The following is a 17546-nucleotide window of genomic DNA, read 5'->3' as shown; positions in this document are numbered from 1 at the left end:
TCCTGCCTAGTGCCTAGTGCCTAGTGCCTACATAGGCTACGTGTCAGCCGGGTCTGGGAGAGGCATTTCAGAACTTGTCAAAAAACTATTATGGCCCTTAAACAGCATAATGACACCATTAGGGATAGCACCAAATACAGTGGCAAACTGTTTTGGAGTAACAGGAATATTATAATGAGAGAGAAATTCTTGATAAGTAAATAAGTAACCATCCTGATTAAATAATTGGCTAACCCGATTGATCCCAATCACCGCGAGAGCTTTCCAATATGCGTGTCACTGAGTGACGTCTGTACTTCCAGGTCAGAGAGCACCTGTCCATCAAAAGTTCACCATCCAATCAGAGTAGATCACTGTTAAGCCCACCCCCACGAGAGGTTTGTCTCAAAACAGCAAACGAAAAACTGTGAAGCGTAAGCGAAATCTGTGGCATTGCATTCAGAATCCACGATTTGCGAAAACGAATCTTTGAAAAACATTAACAAAGAATGAAGCATATTTGAAGAGCCTGTTAAATTTGTGCGGCTTTTTTTCATTTTTATTGTTTTTCTTAATTTGTAATGGCATATTTTTGATAGTTTCCGAAAAAGTTATGTTCAGTTTTATAAAGTTACGTTCATTTTTTTTTTTAAACAAAAATAATTCCATAAGACTATAAGCGTGAAGATCAGCCCCAGGACAGTATTATTTTAGTTTTTATTTATTTCCGGTTTATAAGTTAGTGCTTCAACTTAAAGGGATAGTTCACCCAAAAATGAAAATTCTGTCAGTATTTACTCACCCTCATGTTGTTCCAACCCCGTAAGACCTTTGTTCATCTTCGGAACACGAATTAAGATATTTTTTATGAAATCTGAGAGCTGGATCACTCCTCCATACTAGTCCATAGGCTTCTTCACGGATTGAAACTTGCCAGCCCCGAAAAGTCATTAAAGACATCGTTAAAATAGTCCAAGTGACTACAGTGGCTCAATCTTAAGTTTATCAAACGACGAGAATACTTTTTGTGCTCAAAAACAAACAAAAATAACGACTTTATTTCAACTATTCATTTCCTTCTCTGTGGGCCTCGAGTCAGTTAACTAGTGTGATTGCGTAGTGCTACGTCACACGTAGGCTCATTATTGGCCGACGCTGGTCATGTGTGTGATGTGTGTGACGTACAACAACAGAAGCTTACGCTATTACATTAGTGAACTGACTCGAGGCCCACAGAGAAGGAATTGAATAGTTGAAATAAAGTCTTATTTTTGTGTTTTTTTGCGCACAAAAAGTATTCTCGTCGTTTGATAAACTCAAGATTGAGCCACTGTAGTCACTTGGACTATTTTAACGATGTCTTTAATAACTTTTCAGGGCTGGCAAGTTTCAATCCCTGAAGAAGCCTATGGAGGAGTGATCCAGCTCTCAGATTTAATCAAAAATATCTTAATTCGTGTTCCGAAGATGAACGTAGGTCTTACAGGGTTGAACAACATGAGGGTGAGTAAATACTGACAGAATTTTCATTTTTGGGTGAACTATCCCTTTAAACTTATTTCAGCTCAATGCAACAGGTCTAGGTTTCATTTATTTCAAGTTTTTTAACCATTTATTTTATTTTAGCTTCATTTCAATTAACAGAAATGTTTAATATATATATTTAGTTAGTTCGTCTGTCCGTTCGCCCATTCATCCATCCATTCATCTGTTGTTCATTACAGCACATTCCATTTATGCCTATACAAAAACCTTTTGGGGTCATCCTAAGCATCAGTCAGTAGATATGAGTAAATACAATTTCAAATGTGGTCCATAATGACTAACTTTCATGTGAATACAATCTCCAAAATTTTTGTATACTTTCTTATTTGTAAAATTGTTTAGTTTTTTTAAGCTGTCAAGATTTGGTTATTCAAAATTCTTTCTTTTAGGAGACTTTAAATCCTGTAAATCTATATCGAAGAATGCCTCGATCAAGACCCAGCATCCCTCCATCACAGAGGAGTGAAGAGACCAAAAGAATTGCAAAAATATTTGCTTCAAATTTTACAGAAGGAAGTTAGTAAATTCTTCTGATTTATGTGTGCTTGTTTTTAATTTAATGTTTTTTTATTTGCATTTAAAGTATGTGATTTTTTTATGCTTATTTATTTCTTATGTAATGCAATATGGCTTTCTAACAGGAATTTTGGATAATGTAAGCATTAAAAAAGCTGTTTATTTACAGTAATAAACTATTTTTGTAATAAATAATTTTGTATTTCCATATACGGGTGATTTGTTTGTAAAGGTCCAGTTCTCACTGTTTAGTTTTACATCGTCAGTTGTCTGTGGCAGGTAAAGGCTGAAGAGACTGAGCTGCTCAAAGGCTAAAAGCATTTAGCTGACAGATGAGAAAATTGCCCAATTTGAGCTGCTGCAGACAATAGCACATACTGACAGTGATGTAACCAAAGTATTATCCAGAGACAAAAGAAGCCAACGGTCAGACAAAAGCCTCTCTTTAACCTCTCAGCCTGTTTAATGAGCTCTAATTAGAGAGATGAGTCTGATCAAGGAACTGGATCTCATGCTGACCTTCTTTTAAACCAGATGAATCAATTGACAGACTCGAAGCCATAGAGAATGGCCGAATATAATGGATGAAAACTATTAACCATACCAGTTATTAACAATTTTACAACCTAGTGAAACCTGAATTAATTACTTATTTAAAATAACCAGTAGTTTATTTAAACTGTAAAAGTAGGCTTTGATAATAGAAATGCAATATTTACTTAATAGTTTTAATGGTGGTATTTTTTTTTTTGGACTAATATGTAAAAATGTATATTTCGAGACCAGGCCAGTCATTGACTGATATACATTAAATGATGACCAATGAGACAAGATCACTACAGCTTTACTAGGGCTTCTGGTGAATGTTAGGTTGAATCTTGCCAAGTGGCTGTAAAGCAGCATATCTTTGTGGCCATCGGCGAGTCTCTGTGCACTTACAAAAATCTTGTTTATGGCTCGATTCATTTTTGGATATCAAAATCGAGCATATATCGATACAGCCATGATGCTTTAGAGGAGGAAGATATGATGTCGGAGATAAATGCGGATACTGGAAACCAGGCAGTAAGAGAACCGGATAGATGCCACTGAAAACATTGATCATGGTCGGTGAGTCCATGAAGTCTGGATGATGCCCGAGACGGGAGAAATCAACATCTTGATTGCATATTTGTGCTTGTAGGATGAGGTTGTGGATCTTCTCAGCTTGAATAAAATGTCGATGGCATAACGTCTGAGAGTTTTGAAGTGATTCCACAAAATCTGTCAGCAGAAGTTTTCCTTCTGTGAATTTTAGCCAGAGATTCTGAAGAGTGGAAGACAGAAATCTCAGTCACGCTTTGAAATGATAGATGATAGATGAATGATGAAAAGTCTACATTTCATGAATCGTTTCTCAGATGTACCTCAGATTGACTAAAGGAATGATTGGTCTTCTCCTTAAGAAGCTTATGAATCGCTCTAAGGCTGAGTTTCTGTTGTAGAGTTTCTGCATGTGGCACAAGAAGCATTACATCAGTTATACAGTTGAAAAAAAACCATCATGTTACAAGCATAATCTCATCACACAGAAAACTTACCCAGCTGTCTCTGTTTGCGTCGCATTGAAGACACCATTTGACCAAGAATCTGGTACTTTTCAGCTAAGAGAATTTTAGAATTGTTCAGATGCGGCTGATGTGCTAAATTCTGCTCTGCGAGCCAACAGTTGGACGCCATCAAGATGACTTTACACCTCTGAAGATGCTGTAACTGCAGGCAAGTCCTTCAGATCAATGTACAATGTACAATTTTTTTTTTTTTTTTTTTACATTTAAAATCTTTTAGGAATGTTTTTTATTTCATTAATATCATATAAATAAATTACTATATAATATTATTATTATTTTATAATAAAATCACCACCAACAAAATATAAAACAGATTCTGCATTCTTGTCTGTCTACTTGTTTGGTACCTTTGAATTGATCCTGACAGTTTCTCGCATCCTTTCCTCGTCTTCCAGGAGCTCCAGAAGCTGAGCAGTGTTCAAACGCTTGAGGTAATCCAATTTTAACATTGAATACCCTTTATGAGGCATTGCAGCCCATTTATAAAGATACTGCCTCACACCCAGCACTTGAGCTACTGATGCTCTGAGGTCATGATGCATTTGTACATCTTGTAACATGATCACAAGCTCCGGGGCGGTTGGTTACAAGGGATTTCTGAGCTTGCACTGGAGCCAACATATACCAGTGCAGTACTACACATTCATTCTCTTACACACTTTAGAAATGTAGATGAGGCCATGCACAAAAACATAAATCAAGACCTCTGTGGGCCTTCAGCACCCTGGACAGCTCTAGACTATTTCAAATCACTTTAGAAAATATTACCTGTATTATTTGTCTTTGACTGTTTAGATATGAGTTATTCTATGAAATGTGTAAATAATCACCTGCACCCACATTTACGATTGATATGATTGATAGATTAGATTCGATTTTTTTTATCATCATTTACACGTTTCATAGAATGAAACATAGATAACTCATTTCTAAACAGTAGAATATTTATATATTTATTTAAGCATTTCCAAATTCCCTTTGTTATAATAGCAAATGTGCATATTTGATTCGGAAAAAATATAAAACTATTATATTTATTATATTGAAATGGATTTTTAAAAGACTAGTCAACCCTGTTTCCATTTTATTTTCCCCTTATTTATATATAATCAAAACCTATAATGACATCATCATCCTTTCAAGAAGTAAATGCGGCAAGAACAATGAATTGTTTCCTCTTTGTGGCATGTTATATTACATTTTGTATAAATTACATTTTTTCCAAAAGAGTATGACAATGAATTGTCACAGTGATTTTCTCTATAAACAATCTAAATAGTTATTTTAAAACCCTCTTCCTAAGACCACAATGTAATAATGGCCAAATGAATTATAAAACTGTCAGCATGGTTATCGTCAACCCTGTCACTTTGCATTTGGTTATATTCAAACATATTACTTTTCATTAATTTAACTAAAAATTTAAATATTGCCTTATTGAAATGGAAAAGGCACCCAATTGATAGAATGACACTTCTGACATTATTTTCCAAACAAGGGGGAAAGTATTAAGGATACAACAAATGCCTTCTAAAGCTCACAGAACAGACAATGCTCTGATTATGAAGAGCTGGAAATCATGTATAAAAGTGTCTTTGTTTTGGATTAAATTCAAACTTGCTGTCCAGTAGCACGTACTTTATGAGGTTATGCAACACTTGATCTTCTTTCCCACCTGATAAACTGTCTCGAGTTTATATCACTTTAATCTTAAAGTGTTATCCTGTTATACTTTTACTTCAAGAGATCCAAGCACTTAGCCATGCAACAGGAATAACTTGTCATACCTGGGGTGTTCACACCATAGGTCCTTACCCAGGCATTACCACACATGCCCCCCATGACGTAGCTCAGCTCATTGATTACTGTTGTTCATGTCCTTTCACTGACTGCAGCCAGTTACCATAAACAGTCTTTTGGAACAAATATAGCCACAGTTGACTAAATGCGTCCATGCTAGCTAATCCTCTTTGCTTCTGTGATCCCAAAGAGTCTGGAGTCTTCCGGGCTTCAGAGACTCAAAGGTGTTTTCTGCCTGACGAGCGGAAGAGCATGCAACACTATGGCTGGCGATACAAATTCTTGTTGCTCTATGTAAGTAATTACAATCCCTATACATACTGTAAGAAAAACTAGAAACCTTTACAAATAATGCTTTCTTGATTGAGGTCACCCACTTATGCAACATTTCATACATGTCAAATGCTTTGTAGTTGCATAAACGTGTGTTGTATACAAGATAATACAATTGTTTAGATTTGTTGATTATTTCTGTACCAATATGATGTATGAGGTAAGACTGATTTGTTTAGAATGTTTTATGTAATGTTTTTTGTTTTTAGGATTTTATTAAGATGAAAATCAATGTTATTTTAGTATAATTGAGATCCTATTATAGTTAATATTTTGAATCTGATTTTTGTTTTCGTTTTAATTTGAGTGATTTTTCTGTTTTTGTCTTTGTTGTAGTTTTTGTCTAGTTTAGTCTTCATTATGTTAATAGTTAAACTTAAACTAAATGAAAATAAATGTTGCTTTGGCAACTAGTTTAAGTTTTGTTTTTTTCTCAAGTTATACATTTTTATGGTTTTAGTTTTAGTTGACCATAACCATGTCCATGAATCAGACAGGACCACAAATTTGATTATTGTTTTGGACCAATTTAGCTTAAATGTTTGTGCCTCCCCATTAATGAATCCATTATTCAGACTATTTTACAATATATTTTCTCTGTTTATGCATGTTTATGTAAGAAAAACAGTGAGTTATTCTCTTTAGCGGTGTTCCATTTATCTGTGCTTTAATAATAGCAATAGGCTACAGAAACGCATATTTAAAGGGGCTATATGTAAGAATTTTCATGTATCAATCGCTCTTTATTGCCAATGTGTGAAGTGGTGAGCTTATAACGAAACTTAAAAAAACAAGACCTTCCCTGACTTCCTAGGTTGTCTATGAAGGCCTGTAGACAGATTTTTATGTGAAGGACGCGGGAGGTTTTTGCCGGGAAAATTAAAAGGATGAGAAATATGCGCGCTCCCGAGAACATCACTTCCGTTCAATGAAAAGAAATCAATGTTTCAAATGTCCAGGGAAATGCAGGTAGAGCTATTTTGTAGGCTACTGTAATGTCAAGGTGTCATGCAAAGAAAATGTAATAGGGCCCTAATTCAAACTACAGTCTCATTAATTCAAACAGTTTAGTCTCAAATATACTTTATAATCAAACTATCATAACAGCTTAGGCTAATGTTAATGACCTCATCTGTCGACATGATGCCGGTGCGAACATATCCACATCATCACTACGATCAGATGCTTCCTTAACTGCTGTTTGCTTACCGCTGTCATTTTTATTGTGCGTTTATTTTGTTTTGGAGAGGAATGCAGATACATATTCATAAACGTCCCTCTCAGCAGCGTCTGGATGTTCGTTAACAGTATGTCGCATTTCCAACTTATTTTTACTTCCAATCATAGAACAAAAAATAACTTTGCCTTGAGTACATCGGGGCTTAGAGCTATATTAAGCCTTCGTTATGTGCGAACAGAGCAGTTAGTTGCTGGCTGCAGTTCACTTAACAGCCACTGGTATTGCTAATAACTAGGGTTTCTGAATTCTATACAGTATAGCCCGTACGTTTAACCCTGAGATGTGGCTCAAAATGTTTAACAACACAAGCTCCGTTGTCTAAAGAGGACAGTGCATCACTTAAACCTGTTTGGGCTTGTGAAATGGCAGTGAGTGTGTTTGTTATTGTTGTCAAACTCAACTCTCATCTCTTTCTGATAACAGTTCGATGTTGTCGTGGACTTGCTGAAGAACATTAGACTCTGCGATGCCCATGTCCATTGAGATGTGTACTTTGTTATAAGCAGCTCAGACTGAGACAGGATAGTCATGAGTGCTGAAGCAGCAAACAGGGTGGATCTGGACCCTGATTATCATACTGAACTGTCGGACATGGTAGCAGCCATGAACAGACTGACCCCTCCAAATGGATTCAGGACCAGCCCACATCGCCTCAATCTCTCGGATCGCAAGATGTCACTGCAGGAGCGATCAAGTTCTCTGAATGGCTTCACCCAACGAATAGCCAGAAGACCCACTATTGAATCGAAGCGGGTGTCTATCTCTGATGGTGATGTGAGTTGGGCATGAGATTTTAGACTTGTGCAGCATATTTTACCTGAGGATGTTCAGCAAAATATGGCATTGGTACTTAAACTAATTACACAAGGGCGGCTGGCACAATATCAGATTTTCACTACATGATTATTGTGAACAAAATAATTCAGGATATTATCGCAATTTACACATTGAAAAAAATCTGGTGTAGGATTTACTTTGAAATTACTGGTAAATTTCAAATACAAAGAAATGGTAATACATTGAATTATAGGCTTCGTGAAGTTTTGTAATTTTTGTTACTGAAATAGTTGGCTAAATTTTTGTATAAAACATACTCCAATAATCCAAACAGATCATTGGACTATGTTTATAACAAATAAAACAATTCACCACCTTGAAAAATCGAGAATAAAATAAATAAACAAACAATGCTTTAACTTTTCATTAATCTTTAACTTTATTTTTTAAGTTTATTTGGTGTCTTTTCTTATTTGATAAATGATTAACACACAAAATATGAGTGAAATGAAATATCAATATTTCATTTTTTAAATATCGCTATAATGTGAAACCCCTAACAAACAAACCTACTTTTCTACCTACAGGACTGTGTCCAGCTAAACCAGTACAAGTTAAAGAGTGAGATAGGAAAGGTTGGTTATTCTACTTAAAATCCTAAATTGTTTTAAATATTTATGATTGGTTGGCAAAATCACACATGCATAAATATAAACATAATGTTATCTTTTTAACCTTACTTTTTTTTTTTTTTACCCAGGGTTCATATGGGGTGGTCAGATTAGCATATAATGAAGATGATGACCAGTATTATGTAAGCAAATATGTGTTGTAAAAGTGTGTTTTTTTTGTCAGCCTTTAATCATAACATGATAATTTGTAACATATATAGTAATTATTAAAATATGTATTATGTTATATTATAACGACTAAATGCTTACAAATTGGAATAAAATGGCATAATTTATAATAATATAATATAATTATTTATTGCAGGCTATGAAGCTGGTATCCAAAAAGAGGTTAATAAAGCAGTTTGGATTCCCACGTAAGCAATACACATTTACATTTTAAACTTGTGACTTTTTTCTTCTGAAGTTTTGTCTCATGTCTGCAGAACATTAATAGTAACTTGTGATTGTTGTGTAGGGCGACGTCCTTCCAGAGAATCCACTGGATCACAAGAGAATCTTTTAAAGCATTCTGGCCTGTTGGACCAAGTATATAAAGAAGTCGCTATTTTGAAGAAACTTGACCATCTTAATGTTGTTAAATTAGTTGAAGTGAGTTAGATCTGTACTCTTTCTCAGTAGATCATTTTTACACTATACAAGTCAAATAGTGGTTACTTGCTATAAAGCATAACTGTATCTGTCCTGTGATATTTAACTGAAGGTTCTTGATGACCCAGCTGAGGATAACTTGCACATGGGTGAGTAATTCTGTCTGTCAGCTCAGCAATCTGCGATATAGAAGACTTTGCTTTTTACTCTTTGATCTGTTATTCTAATTATTCTTTGTGTCCTTTTCTCAGTCTTTGAGTTGGTACCTAAAGGGTGAGTATTTTTACCAACAGTTCACAGCCACACTGTATGTGAATTAAAATTTTCCTTGGTTTTAGTTTTCTCTCGTAATTATTTTCACCTGACCCTAGTCCAGTGATGGAGGTCCCTACAGACAGTCCGCTAACAGAAGAAATGGCCCATTTCTACTTTAGGGATGTCATCCTAGGAATTGAATACTGTAAGTTTCCCTAGTCTAGGGTATTTTATACAGTCTTGTATTTGCCAAATGGCATCTATAAACAGAGGTTTGGTGCTATCTTTGTTTCATGTTTTATTTTTTAGTGCACTATCAGAAAATCGTACATAGAGACATCAAACCTTCAAATCTGTTGCTGGGGGATGATGGGCACATCAAGATAGCAGATTTTGGTGTCAGTAATGAGTTTGAGGGGAATGATGCTCTCCTGTCAAACAGTGCTGGAACACCAGCTTTCATGGCACCCGAAACTCTGAATGATCGGGACCTGGGATTCAGTGGAAAGGTTAGAAGACTTCTAGAATATTCTGGTTTACATAAAGTGAAGACATTGATTCTTTATAATTTACAATCGACTCTCATTGGCTTCAGGCTCTAGACATATGGGCAATGGGAGTGACGCTATTTTGTTTCGTCTTTGGAAAGGTAAGACATTTACTTACCTGTGTATTTATCACAACAATACAATATTATTTTTCAAACATAATTATTCAAGTACAATATGTTAATATTTTGTTGTGCAGTGTCCTTTTCATGATGAATACATCTTAGGCTTGCATGGAAAGATTAAGACTATGGCAGTGGGGTTCCCAGACAAGTGAGTCGCAAACACTGATAATAAACCATTTTACGTACATTTACGTATTTGGCAAATGCTTTTATCCAAAGCAACTCATTCAGGCTAAAAAATTTTTTTTTTAAATCTTGGGAATCAAGCCCAGTTTGGTGTTATTCGCACCACGCTCTACTGTTTGAGCAACAGGATAGCCTTTCTAAACCATGATAAGAAAACATGCAGTCAAACAAAACATATTGTCAAAAATTTATAGAGGCTTGTTTTCACCACAGAGTAAAATAAAAAAAGGTAATTGTGACTTTTTTTATCTCACAATTCTGACTTCTTTCTCGCATTTCCATGTTTAAATATAAACTTAGAATTGCAAGATGAATTTTTAATCAGATTTAAGTCGCAATTACTTCAAATACCACTTTCATGCCGGAAACGTACTTCCATACTAATTTATTCAGAAATAGTCTTTGTACTGACTACATTCACAGAATAATTAAACTAAAATTTAATCTTTTTTTTAATTATTTAAATGTGTTTTTATTTTTACAAGTTTACATGTATCTTCTTGTGGAAGAGTGGCACTTAATGAAAATGCTTTAAAAAAAAATAATACAATCCTTAATGTTTTTATTATATTAATATATAGCCAAGATTGTATTCATAATATAGCACAGCCTCTTATTGCTTAGTAGTTATACTGTATATGTCACCCTGGACCACAAAACCAGTCACATGGGTCAATTTTTTTAAATTGAGATGTATACGTCATCTGAAAGCTGAATAAATAAGCTTTTCATTGATGTATGATTTATTAGGATGGGACAATATTTGGCCAATATACAACTATTTGAAAGTGGATTCTGAGGCTGCAAAAAAATCGAAACATTGAGAAAATCTCATTAAAGTTGTCCATTTATGTTCGCGACTGTGCTGCATTAACTCCCCAAAATATTTTTTTCTTATATTTACGATAGGAAATATCTTCATGGAACATGATCTTTACTTAATATCCTAATGATGTTTGGCATAAAAGAAAAATCAATAATTTTGACCCACACAATGTATTGTTGGCTATTGCCACAAATTTACCCGTACGACATGTGACTGGTTTTGTGATCCAGGGTCACATATAGCTTTCCAATACATCACTATATGTACTCAAAAGTTATTATTTTATCTCTTTACTTAAAAAAGGTTGCATTTATTTAATCAAAAATACAGTAAAATCAATTCAAGCATACAATTCAAAATAACACTTTTCTATTTGAATATTTATTTAAAATGTTATTTTTTCCAGTGATGCAAAGCTGAATTTTCAGCATCATTACTCCAGTCTTCAGGGTCACATGATCATTCAGAAATCATTCTAATACGCTGATTTTCTGCTCAAGAAACATTTCTTATTATTGTCAATGTTGACAACAGTTGTGCTGCATAACCGTTTTGTGAAAACCGTGACAGGTTTTTTATGATCCTTTGATGAATGGAAATTTTAGAAGCTACGCATTCTGTAACAATGTAAAAGTCTTTATTTTTTTTTAATTTTCATGGATGGTGTTGTAAAAGTGTTGCATAAAAAAAAAAATATATCTTACTGATTCCAAACTTTTGAATGGTAGGATAGGTGGTTTGGAGAATAGATGGATATATAGTGGAGATCCATACTTAAACACTCACAGGTTATTGTGAGGTTAAGTCCCCCTTATTTACTCCGTTAATTTGAAACAGCCCATGTAATTCTTTTTATATTATTTGCACAGGCCTGTGATCAGTGACGGGTTGAAGGAGCTCATTGCAAGAATGCTGGACAAAGCCCCAGAAACTAGAATAACATTACCAGAAATAAAGGTAAAATCATAATAAAAGATTGCTGAAGAAGTTTAAAATGTACATTTCAGTATTACTCTGTGTAATCTGGTCTCTGTGGGCAGTTGCACCCATGGGTGACGCTGGATGGCACGGATCTCCTGCCCCTGGAGGAGGAGCACTGCACAGTGGTGGAGGTCACTGAGGAGGAGGTGCAGAACTCTGTCAAACTAGTTCCCAGCCTGTCTGCTGTGGTAAGTACATCTGAGGAAAAAAAACAAGGAAAAGTTATTTGAAAGATTTAGTTCACACACACACAGATTTATTCAAAATTATTTTACAAAATTTCTGATTTAGCCATCTATCAAGGCAGCAAACCAATAATGCTATAAATTAAAGTTGTATTCATGCTGGATGCTTTTGAAAGAAGTCTCTTATGCCCAACAAGGCTGCGTTTATTTAAGCAAAAATACAGTAAAAACAGAAGAAAAAAAGGTGTTGAGGGAGGAGGACTGATGGGTTTTTATTCAGAGTAAAACAAAACAAAAACAGTAGGGGGAAAACACCGACGAGTGGTGAGGTGAGGCAAGGCACATCATACGACGTCCTGGCACAAGACAGAGAATAAATAGGGACGCAAATGAGGAGGATAATGAGGGAGGACATGTGGGGTAATTGAACTAATAACCAGGTAATGAGGAGGACATAGTCAAGACACTAGACAGGGGAGCACATTGCACACAGAAGCAATCATGACAGAAGCCATTTGGCCTGTTCAATGAAACTAGCTGAACAATCTCTGAACAAGGCCCTGTTTACACTTGGTTTTTAAATGCGTTTTGGTCAATCGGATCACAACTTTCAACCACTTCCAGAGGTAGTCGAAAACGCATTCGGCCGGATTGCTTTCGTAGTGTGAACACATTTGGTCGAATGTGTTCGAACAGCCCCAAAAGACCACCTACTCTCCGCAAACTGACCTAATACGTAAACATTATGGGAAGAGCACTAGCCAGACGGGATTCCCAGACAGGAACTTTGTCGGCTGAAGACCCAAGTTTGGTTTGAAGGCGAAAAACGTACCATGCACAACGTTGTCTCAATATTCCTGATTTCTAACAGATCTTGCGGCTGTCAGACCAGAAACTAAAGCTGATTCTCTCAGTCTCTTTGCGCGTTCATATGTAAATTGCATAGCCCTTCCCTCGAAGAAATCAGGACAAAAGCAGTTGAGAGTGGACAAAAGAGACGGATTAAAACATCAGGTGTAATCGGGAATGTCCATAAAGCCTGTTTAGGTGGCTAGTCAGGTAGTGGCCAGAAACCACACACACACACACCCGCCGGTTTGATCACGAGGGGGGCCCGATTCCTCCAATTATCACTGGGCCCAGCCCCCGTTCTTAGGTCGGTGCAACTGTTGCGACCGTACCGGAGCCCGCACTTTAGGGGGCCCCCATGTCGAACGCAGACTGAGGGGACCACAGGGAAGGCGATCGCGAACAGACTGATGAGGGGGAGACTGCTTCCTCTAACTCGCACTGGGCCCCACCCACACGGGACGACCCTAAACATGAGCATGAATGTCCGGACCCCAACACTGAACTGAAAACTGAAACAGGCACCAAAAATAAAAAATTTTACTGACCCCAAACTTTTGAATGATATTGGTACATGCCGATTCAAAGTAATTCGCATTCCGTAAAATCTGCAGCTCAAAAGTCTCATGTTGTGGATCAAAAAGTCCAACTTGTTGGTTCTGTAATGTAAATATGTGTAGTTATTAATAACAAATAACATTACTGTGCACATCTAAAATTAGTTTTGCACTGTATTTTAAGATCCTGGTGAAATCCATGCTGCGGAAGCGCTCCTTCGGTAACCCCTTTGAGGGCCGCAGGCAGGGCAGGTCGATGTCTGCCCCTGGAGGTCTGCTCGTGTAAGTCCACCACTGCACGTCATCGCTTCCTACTGTATGCTGATACTCAGAATACCTGATATGACACTGATATGATACTCTTATTTCTCTCCATAAATTCTGCAGGGACATGTCACTGTTTCACCCTTTAAGGTATTACACAATAGATAATGTACAACTGCGAATTTTAGTATTTCAAACTTAATGCTCATGTTTGAGTGTGTGTTTGCACTACATAATCATTTTTTTATGGTGTGTGTCTTCAACAGCAGAGGGGGTAACAATAACGGGAGCAGAGAGGGGGAGCTGGAAAACCTTATTGAGGATGAAGCTTTTTCGTGAATTTGCTCAAATCATTTGTTTGATTGGTCCAGTTGTGTCATTAGACTATTTCATTCCAAACTGCATTGGAATTGTTTTTTGTTTGTTTGTTTACAAAAACCTATATAATGGACAGCATGGTGTAAGGGTTTTGAGGTACCTATAATGCTGAATATGGTAATACGTACTTTTTAGTAGAGTAAGATTTGTGTTTCATTGCATTTAAGTGCCAAATTTAAATAGATTTTGATTTAAATACATATTTAAATAGATATCCGTGCATTTGACATTAGGATATAATATGGCATCAGCAGTGATGACTTTGCTGTGCTGTGGAAATCAGCAAAACTTTGCATGAGATGTATAGAAGTCTATGTGTTATGTAAAATGTCTTTGTTGTCTTATTGTCATTTTGAGCCCATGCAGTTATACAGTGTCTGTGGTATCACAGAATGGTCTGTAGTTTGTGTAGCTGGAACGTTACAAATTTTTATTTTGCACCAATTGTGGATTTGTTTTTCTTTCCTTGACAAAACTACTACTACATACATACATAAACACATATACATACATGCATGCATACATACATACATACATACATACATACATACATGTATGAAATTTAATGAAAATGTATTACATTTATATTGAAGGGCTAAAAAATTTGTCACTGGCAAAACATTGTTTTATAATGAAATATTTTTTCTTATAAATATATGTATCAAATATTACTATTAGGGCTGCGAGTCGATTAAAAAATGTAACTAATTAATCGCACAATTTGCTTTGATTAATCGCATTTCCCCCAAGTTTGTAATCATCAATATTTAAACAAGAATAACCTAATTAAATTAAACAACACAGAAAAAAAGAATGTCCACAAAAATTGGACAGAAAATAGCCCTATATTAAAATAATATTAAACATCAATATCAATATGATTCTTCATTCAGTTCTATGCATTTCTATATAATTTAACAGCTTTTTATATTATTTTATTTTTTACTAATTATCAAAAATAAAGTATAGTCCTACAAAGCTATTATTACCAGAGCATGTGATCAGAGCAGGTAATTTTAACATTGTTGCCCAGCATGGCTATACTAGCTCAGTAGGGCTATTGCAAACAGAAGTGTACTATTGAGAAATTTCACGTTATTTGAGCGGACTTTGCTTTTTGCTTTTCCAGTTCGTTATCGGTACATGATGGGAACGTTTGGGCGTGAACGACCGAGCAGAACGCGCAGCGCAAACACAGAGCGGAACATTGAGCAGAGAGCGCAGCGCGCCGACACACACACGGAGCGCTATATTTTCAGTTTATAATTTCGGCGATTTTTCTCTTTCGGCCAAAAACCGAAAATGCCATTTCCGGCGGCCAAAAATATATTGACACTGTATACTGTACACTGTATACTGACACTCACACACATATATTTATATATATTTAAACATATCCTAATTACAGGCCCCTTGATTACTTTTAGTGTGCACTATTAGTAATCACATAAAAGTCCTCTTGTGCCTTCATGAGGTTGTTCTCTGGTTAGCAACACAAACCCCAGGGACTCTGTGTGCCATTTTTTTTTTTTAAATAACTGCAAGGGAGATGGCATATCAGGATAAGAGCTCCATTATGGCCCACGTGTCAACATATAGTGAAGTTCACTGTTGATTCTCTTTAATGTTATGACCCCACTTCAACAGTCCACAAATGAGCAATGGTCTTTATTTCATTACAACTGCAATTTCAGGTTGTTTTATTAAGAACTTAATTATATTAAACATAGACTAAGTGTTTTTATCTGTGAAAGAGCATTTATATCACCTAGATTTTCTGAAGAAAATTCTAATGGTTGTTGGCTAGTGTGCTTTGCTATGCGGTTATTATAGGTGTTCTAGGCATTGCTGGGGTCTCGGTGGTTGCTACACTTCGCTTTAAATGAAAGTCTATGGGATTTTATCCACACCACACCATTTGAGTTTCAGCCCAGTAGAAGAAGAATATGGCAGCTAGTAATAGCAGTGCCACTAATTAACTTTATTGTTCAGCTGACATTTTAGACTGACACAAAAGACCTGGTCTGATATATGGCCCATTACTATACAATACAATACAATTTTATTTGTATAGCACATTTAAAAACAACTGACGTTGACCAAAGTGCTTAACAAGGCCGAGAGACATAAAAAACAAGTACAAAGTAAAGACACACACATCAAGATATATTAAAAGCTATTGAAATGAAATGAGTTTTCAAAGAAGATTTAAAAATTGACAGAGTTTGGCCAGATCTGATGTGAGCCGGTAAGCTATTCTATAACCTAGGTCCGAAGTCTGCAAAGGCGCGATCACCCCTATTTTTTAGTCTGGTTCGAGAGACAGGATAGTAAGTCCCCCGATCTGAGTGATCTTGACTGTGTTATTGGGCGAAGTAATTCAGATAGGTACTGTGGAGACTGGTTCTGTAATGACTTGAAAACAAATAAGAGAACTTTAAAATCAATTCTGAATTTAACCGGTAGCCAGTGAAGCCAGATCAGCACTGGTGTAATGTGTTCAAATTTACGCTTCCCTTTGAGAAGGCGTGCAGCTGCATTTTGGACCAATTGTAAGCGAGTGATGCATTTCTGAGGGGCACCAATATATAAAGAATTACAATAGTCCAATCTGGATGTTACGAATGCATGTATGGCAATCTCAAAGTGCTTAGCAGACATGAAAGGCTTAACCTTGGCTAAAAAACGGAGGTGAAAGAAACAGGACTTAACCACAGCACTTATCTGCTTATCAAATTTAAGGTTATTATCAAACCAGACCCCCAAATTCCGAACACAGGTGGTGCTAAATGGTAACAACGTTTGTAGATCAAAATCATGAGTACTACGATCATTGGTCCCCAAACAGGATCATTTCAGTTTTGCTCTCATTGAGACTCAAGAAGTTACTAGAAAGCCAGAGTTTCAGTTCATCCAGACAGTCCAATATTGGCTTTAAAGCAAGCTTGTCATCACGCTTTAAAGGCAAGTACATTTGAGTGTCATCGGCATGCAGATGGAAAGAAACCTGCATGTCTAGATAAAATAGAACCCAAGGGGAGCATGTATAGATTAAACAGTGCCGGGCCAAGAATAGAACCCTGAGGAACGCCAGACCCCAGTTTCATTTCTGAAGAACACTGTTGCCCAATACGGACAGAGTAAGTCCTATTAGATAAGTACGAGCGGAACCATTGTAGCACCGTACCCCGAAAACCCATACATGTTTCAAGACGAGAAATTAAAAGATTGTGATCGACCAGGTCAAAAGCAGAGCTAAGATCTAACAAGACCAAAGCCACAGATTGCCCGGTATCAGTGGCCAGCAAT

At 36.2% G+C, this 17546-nt stretch overlaps 2 protein-coding genes across 2 annotated transcripts in view; both read left to right on the top strand.

Moving 5' to 3' along the window:
• The window catches only part of c2cd3 (C2 domain containing 3 centriole elongation regulator), a 29302-nt gene extending 27054 nt beyond the window's left edge, over positions 1-2248 (top strand). The window contains exon 33 of the mRNA XM_077208884.1: positions 1914-2248. Within this exon, the coding sequence (XP_077064999.1) occupies positions 1914-2045 (132 nt within the window). The 3' untranslated portion in view covers positions 2046-2248. The remainder of the gene's footprint in view (positions 1-1913) is intronic.
• Positions 2249-5600: 3352 nt separating this feature from the next.
• Positions 5601-14681, top strand: camkk1b (calcium/calmodulin-dependent protein kinase kinase 1, alpha b). Its single transcript, XM_077208885.1, has 17 exons — positions 5601-5744; positions 7447-7797; positions 8388-8435; positions 8561-8614; positions 8797-8848; positions 8950-9083; positions 9196-9232; positions 9335-9356; positions 9455-9543; positions 9648-9847; positions 9934-9987; positions 10086-10159; positions 11893-11980; positions 12064-12192; positions 13780-13877; positions 13983-14009; positions 14126-14681. The coding sequence occupies exons 2-17, from the start codon at positions 7552-7554 to the stop codon at positions 14196-14198; spliced, it is 1425 nt and encodes a 474-aa protein (XP_077065000.1). The 5' UTR covers positions 5601-5744; positions 7447-7551; the 3' UTR covers positions 14199-14681.
• Positions 14682-17546: the final 2865 nt, after the last annotated feature.

The sequence above is a fragment of the Siphateles boraxobius genome, unplaced genomic scaffold, assembly GCF_051911475.1.
Source record: "Siphateles boraxobius isolate OS27281-9 unplaced genomic scaffold, OSU_SipBor_1 6, whole genome shotgun sequence".
Taxonomy (NCBI): Eukaryota; Metazoa; Chordata; class Actinopteri; order Cypriniformes; family Leuciscidae; genus Siphateles; species Siphateles boraxobius.
The sequence above is the reverse complement of the archived record's forward strand: the minus strand, read 5'-3'. Positions and strand labels throughout refer to the sequence as shown.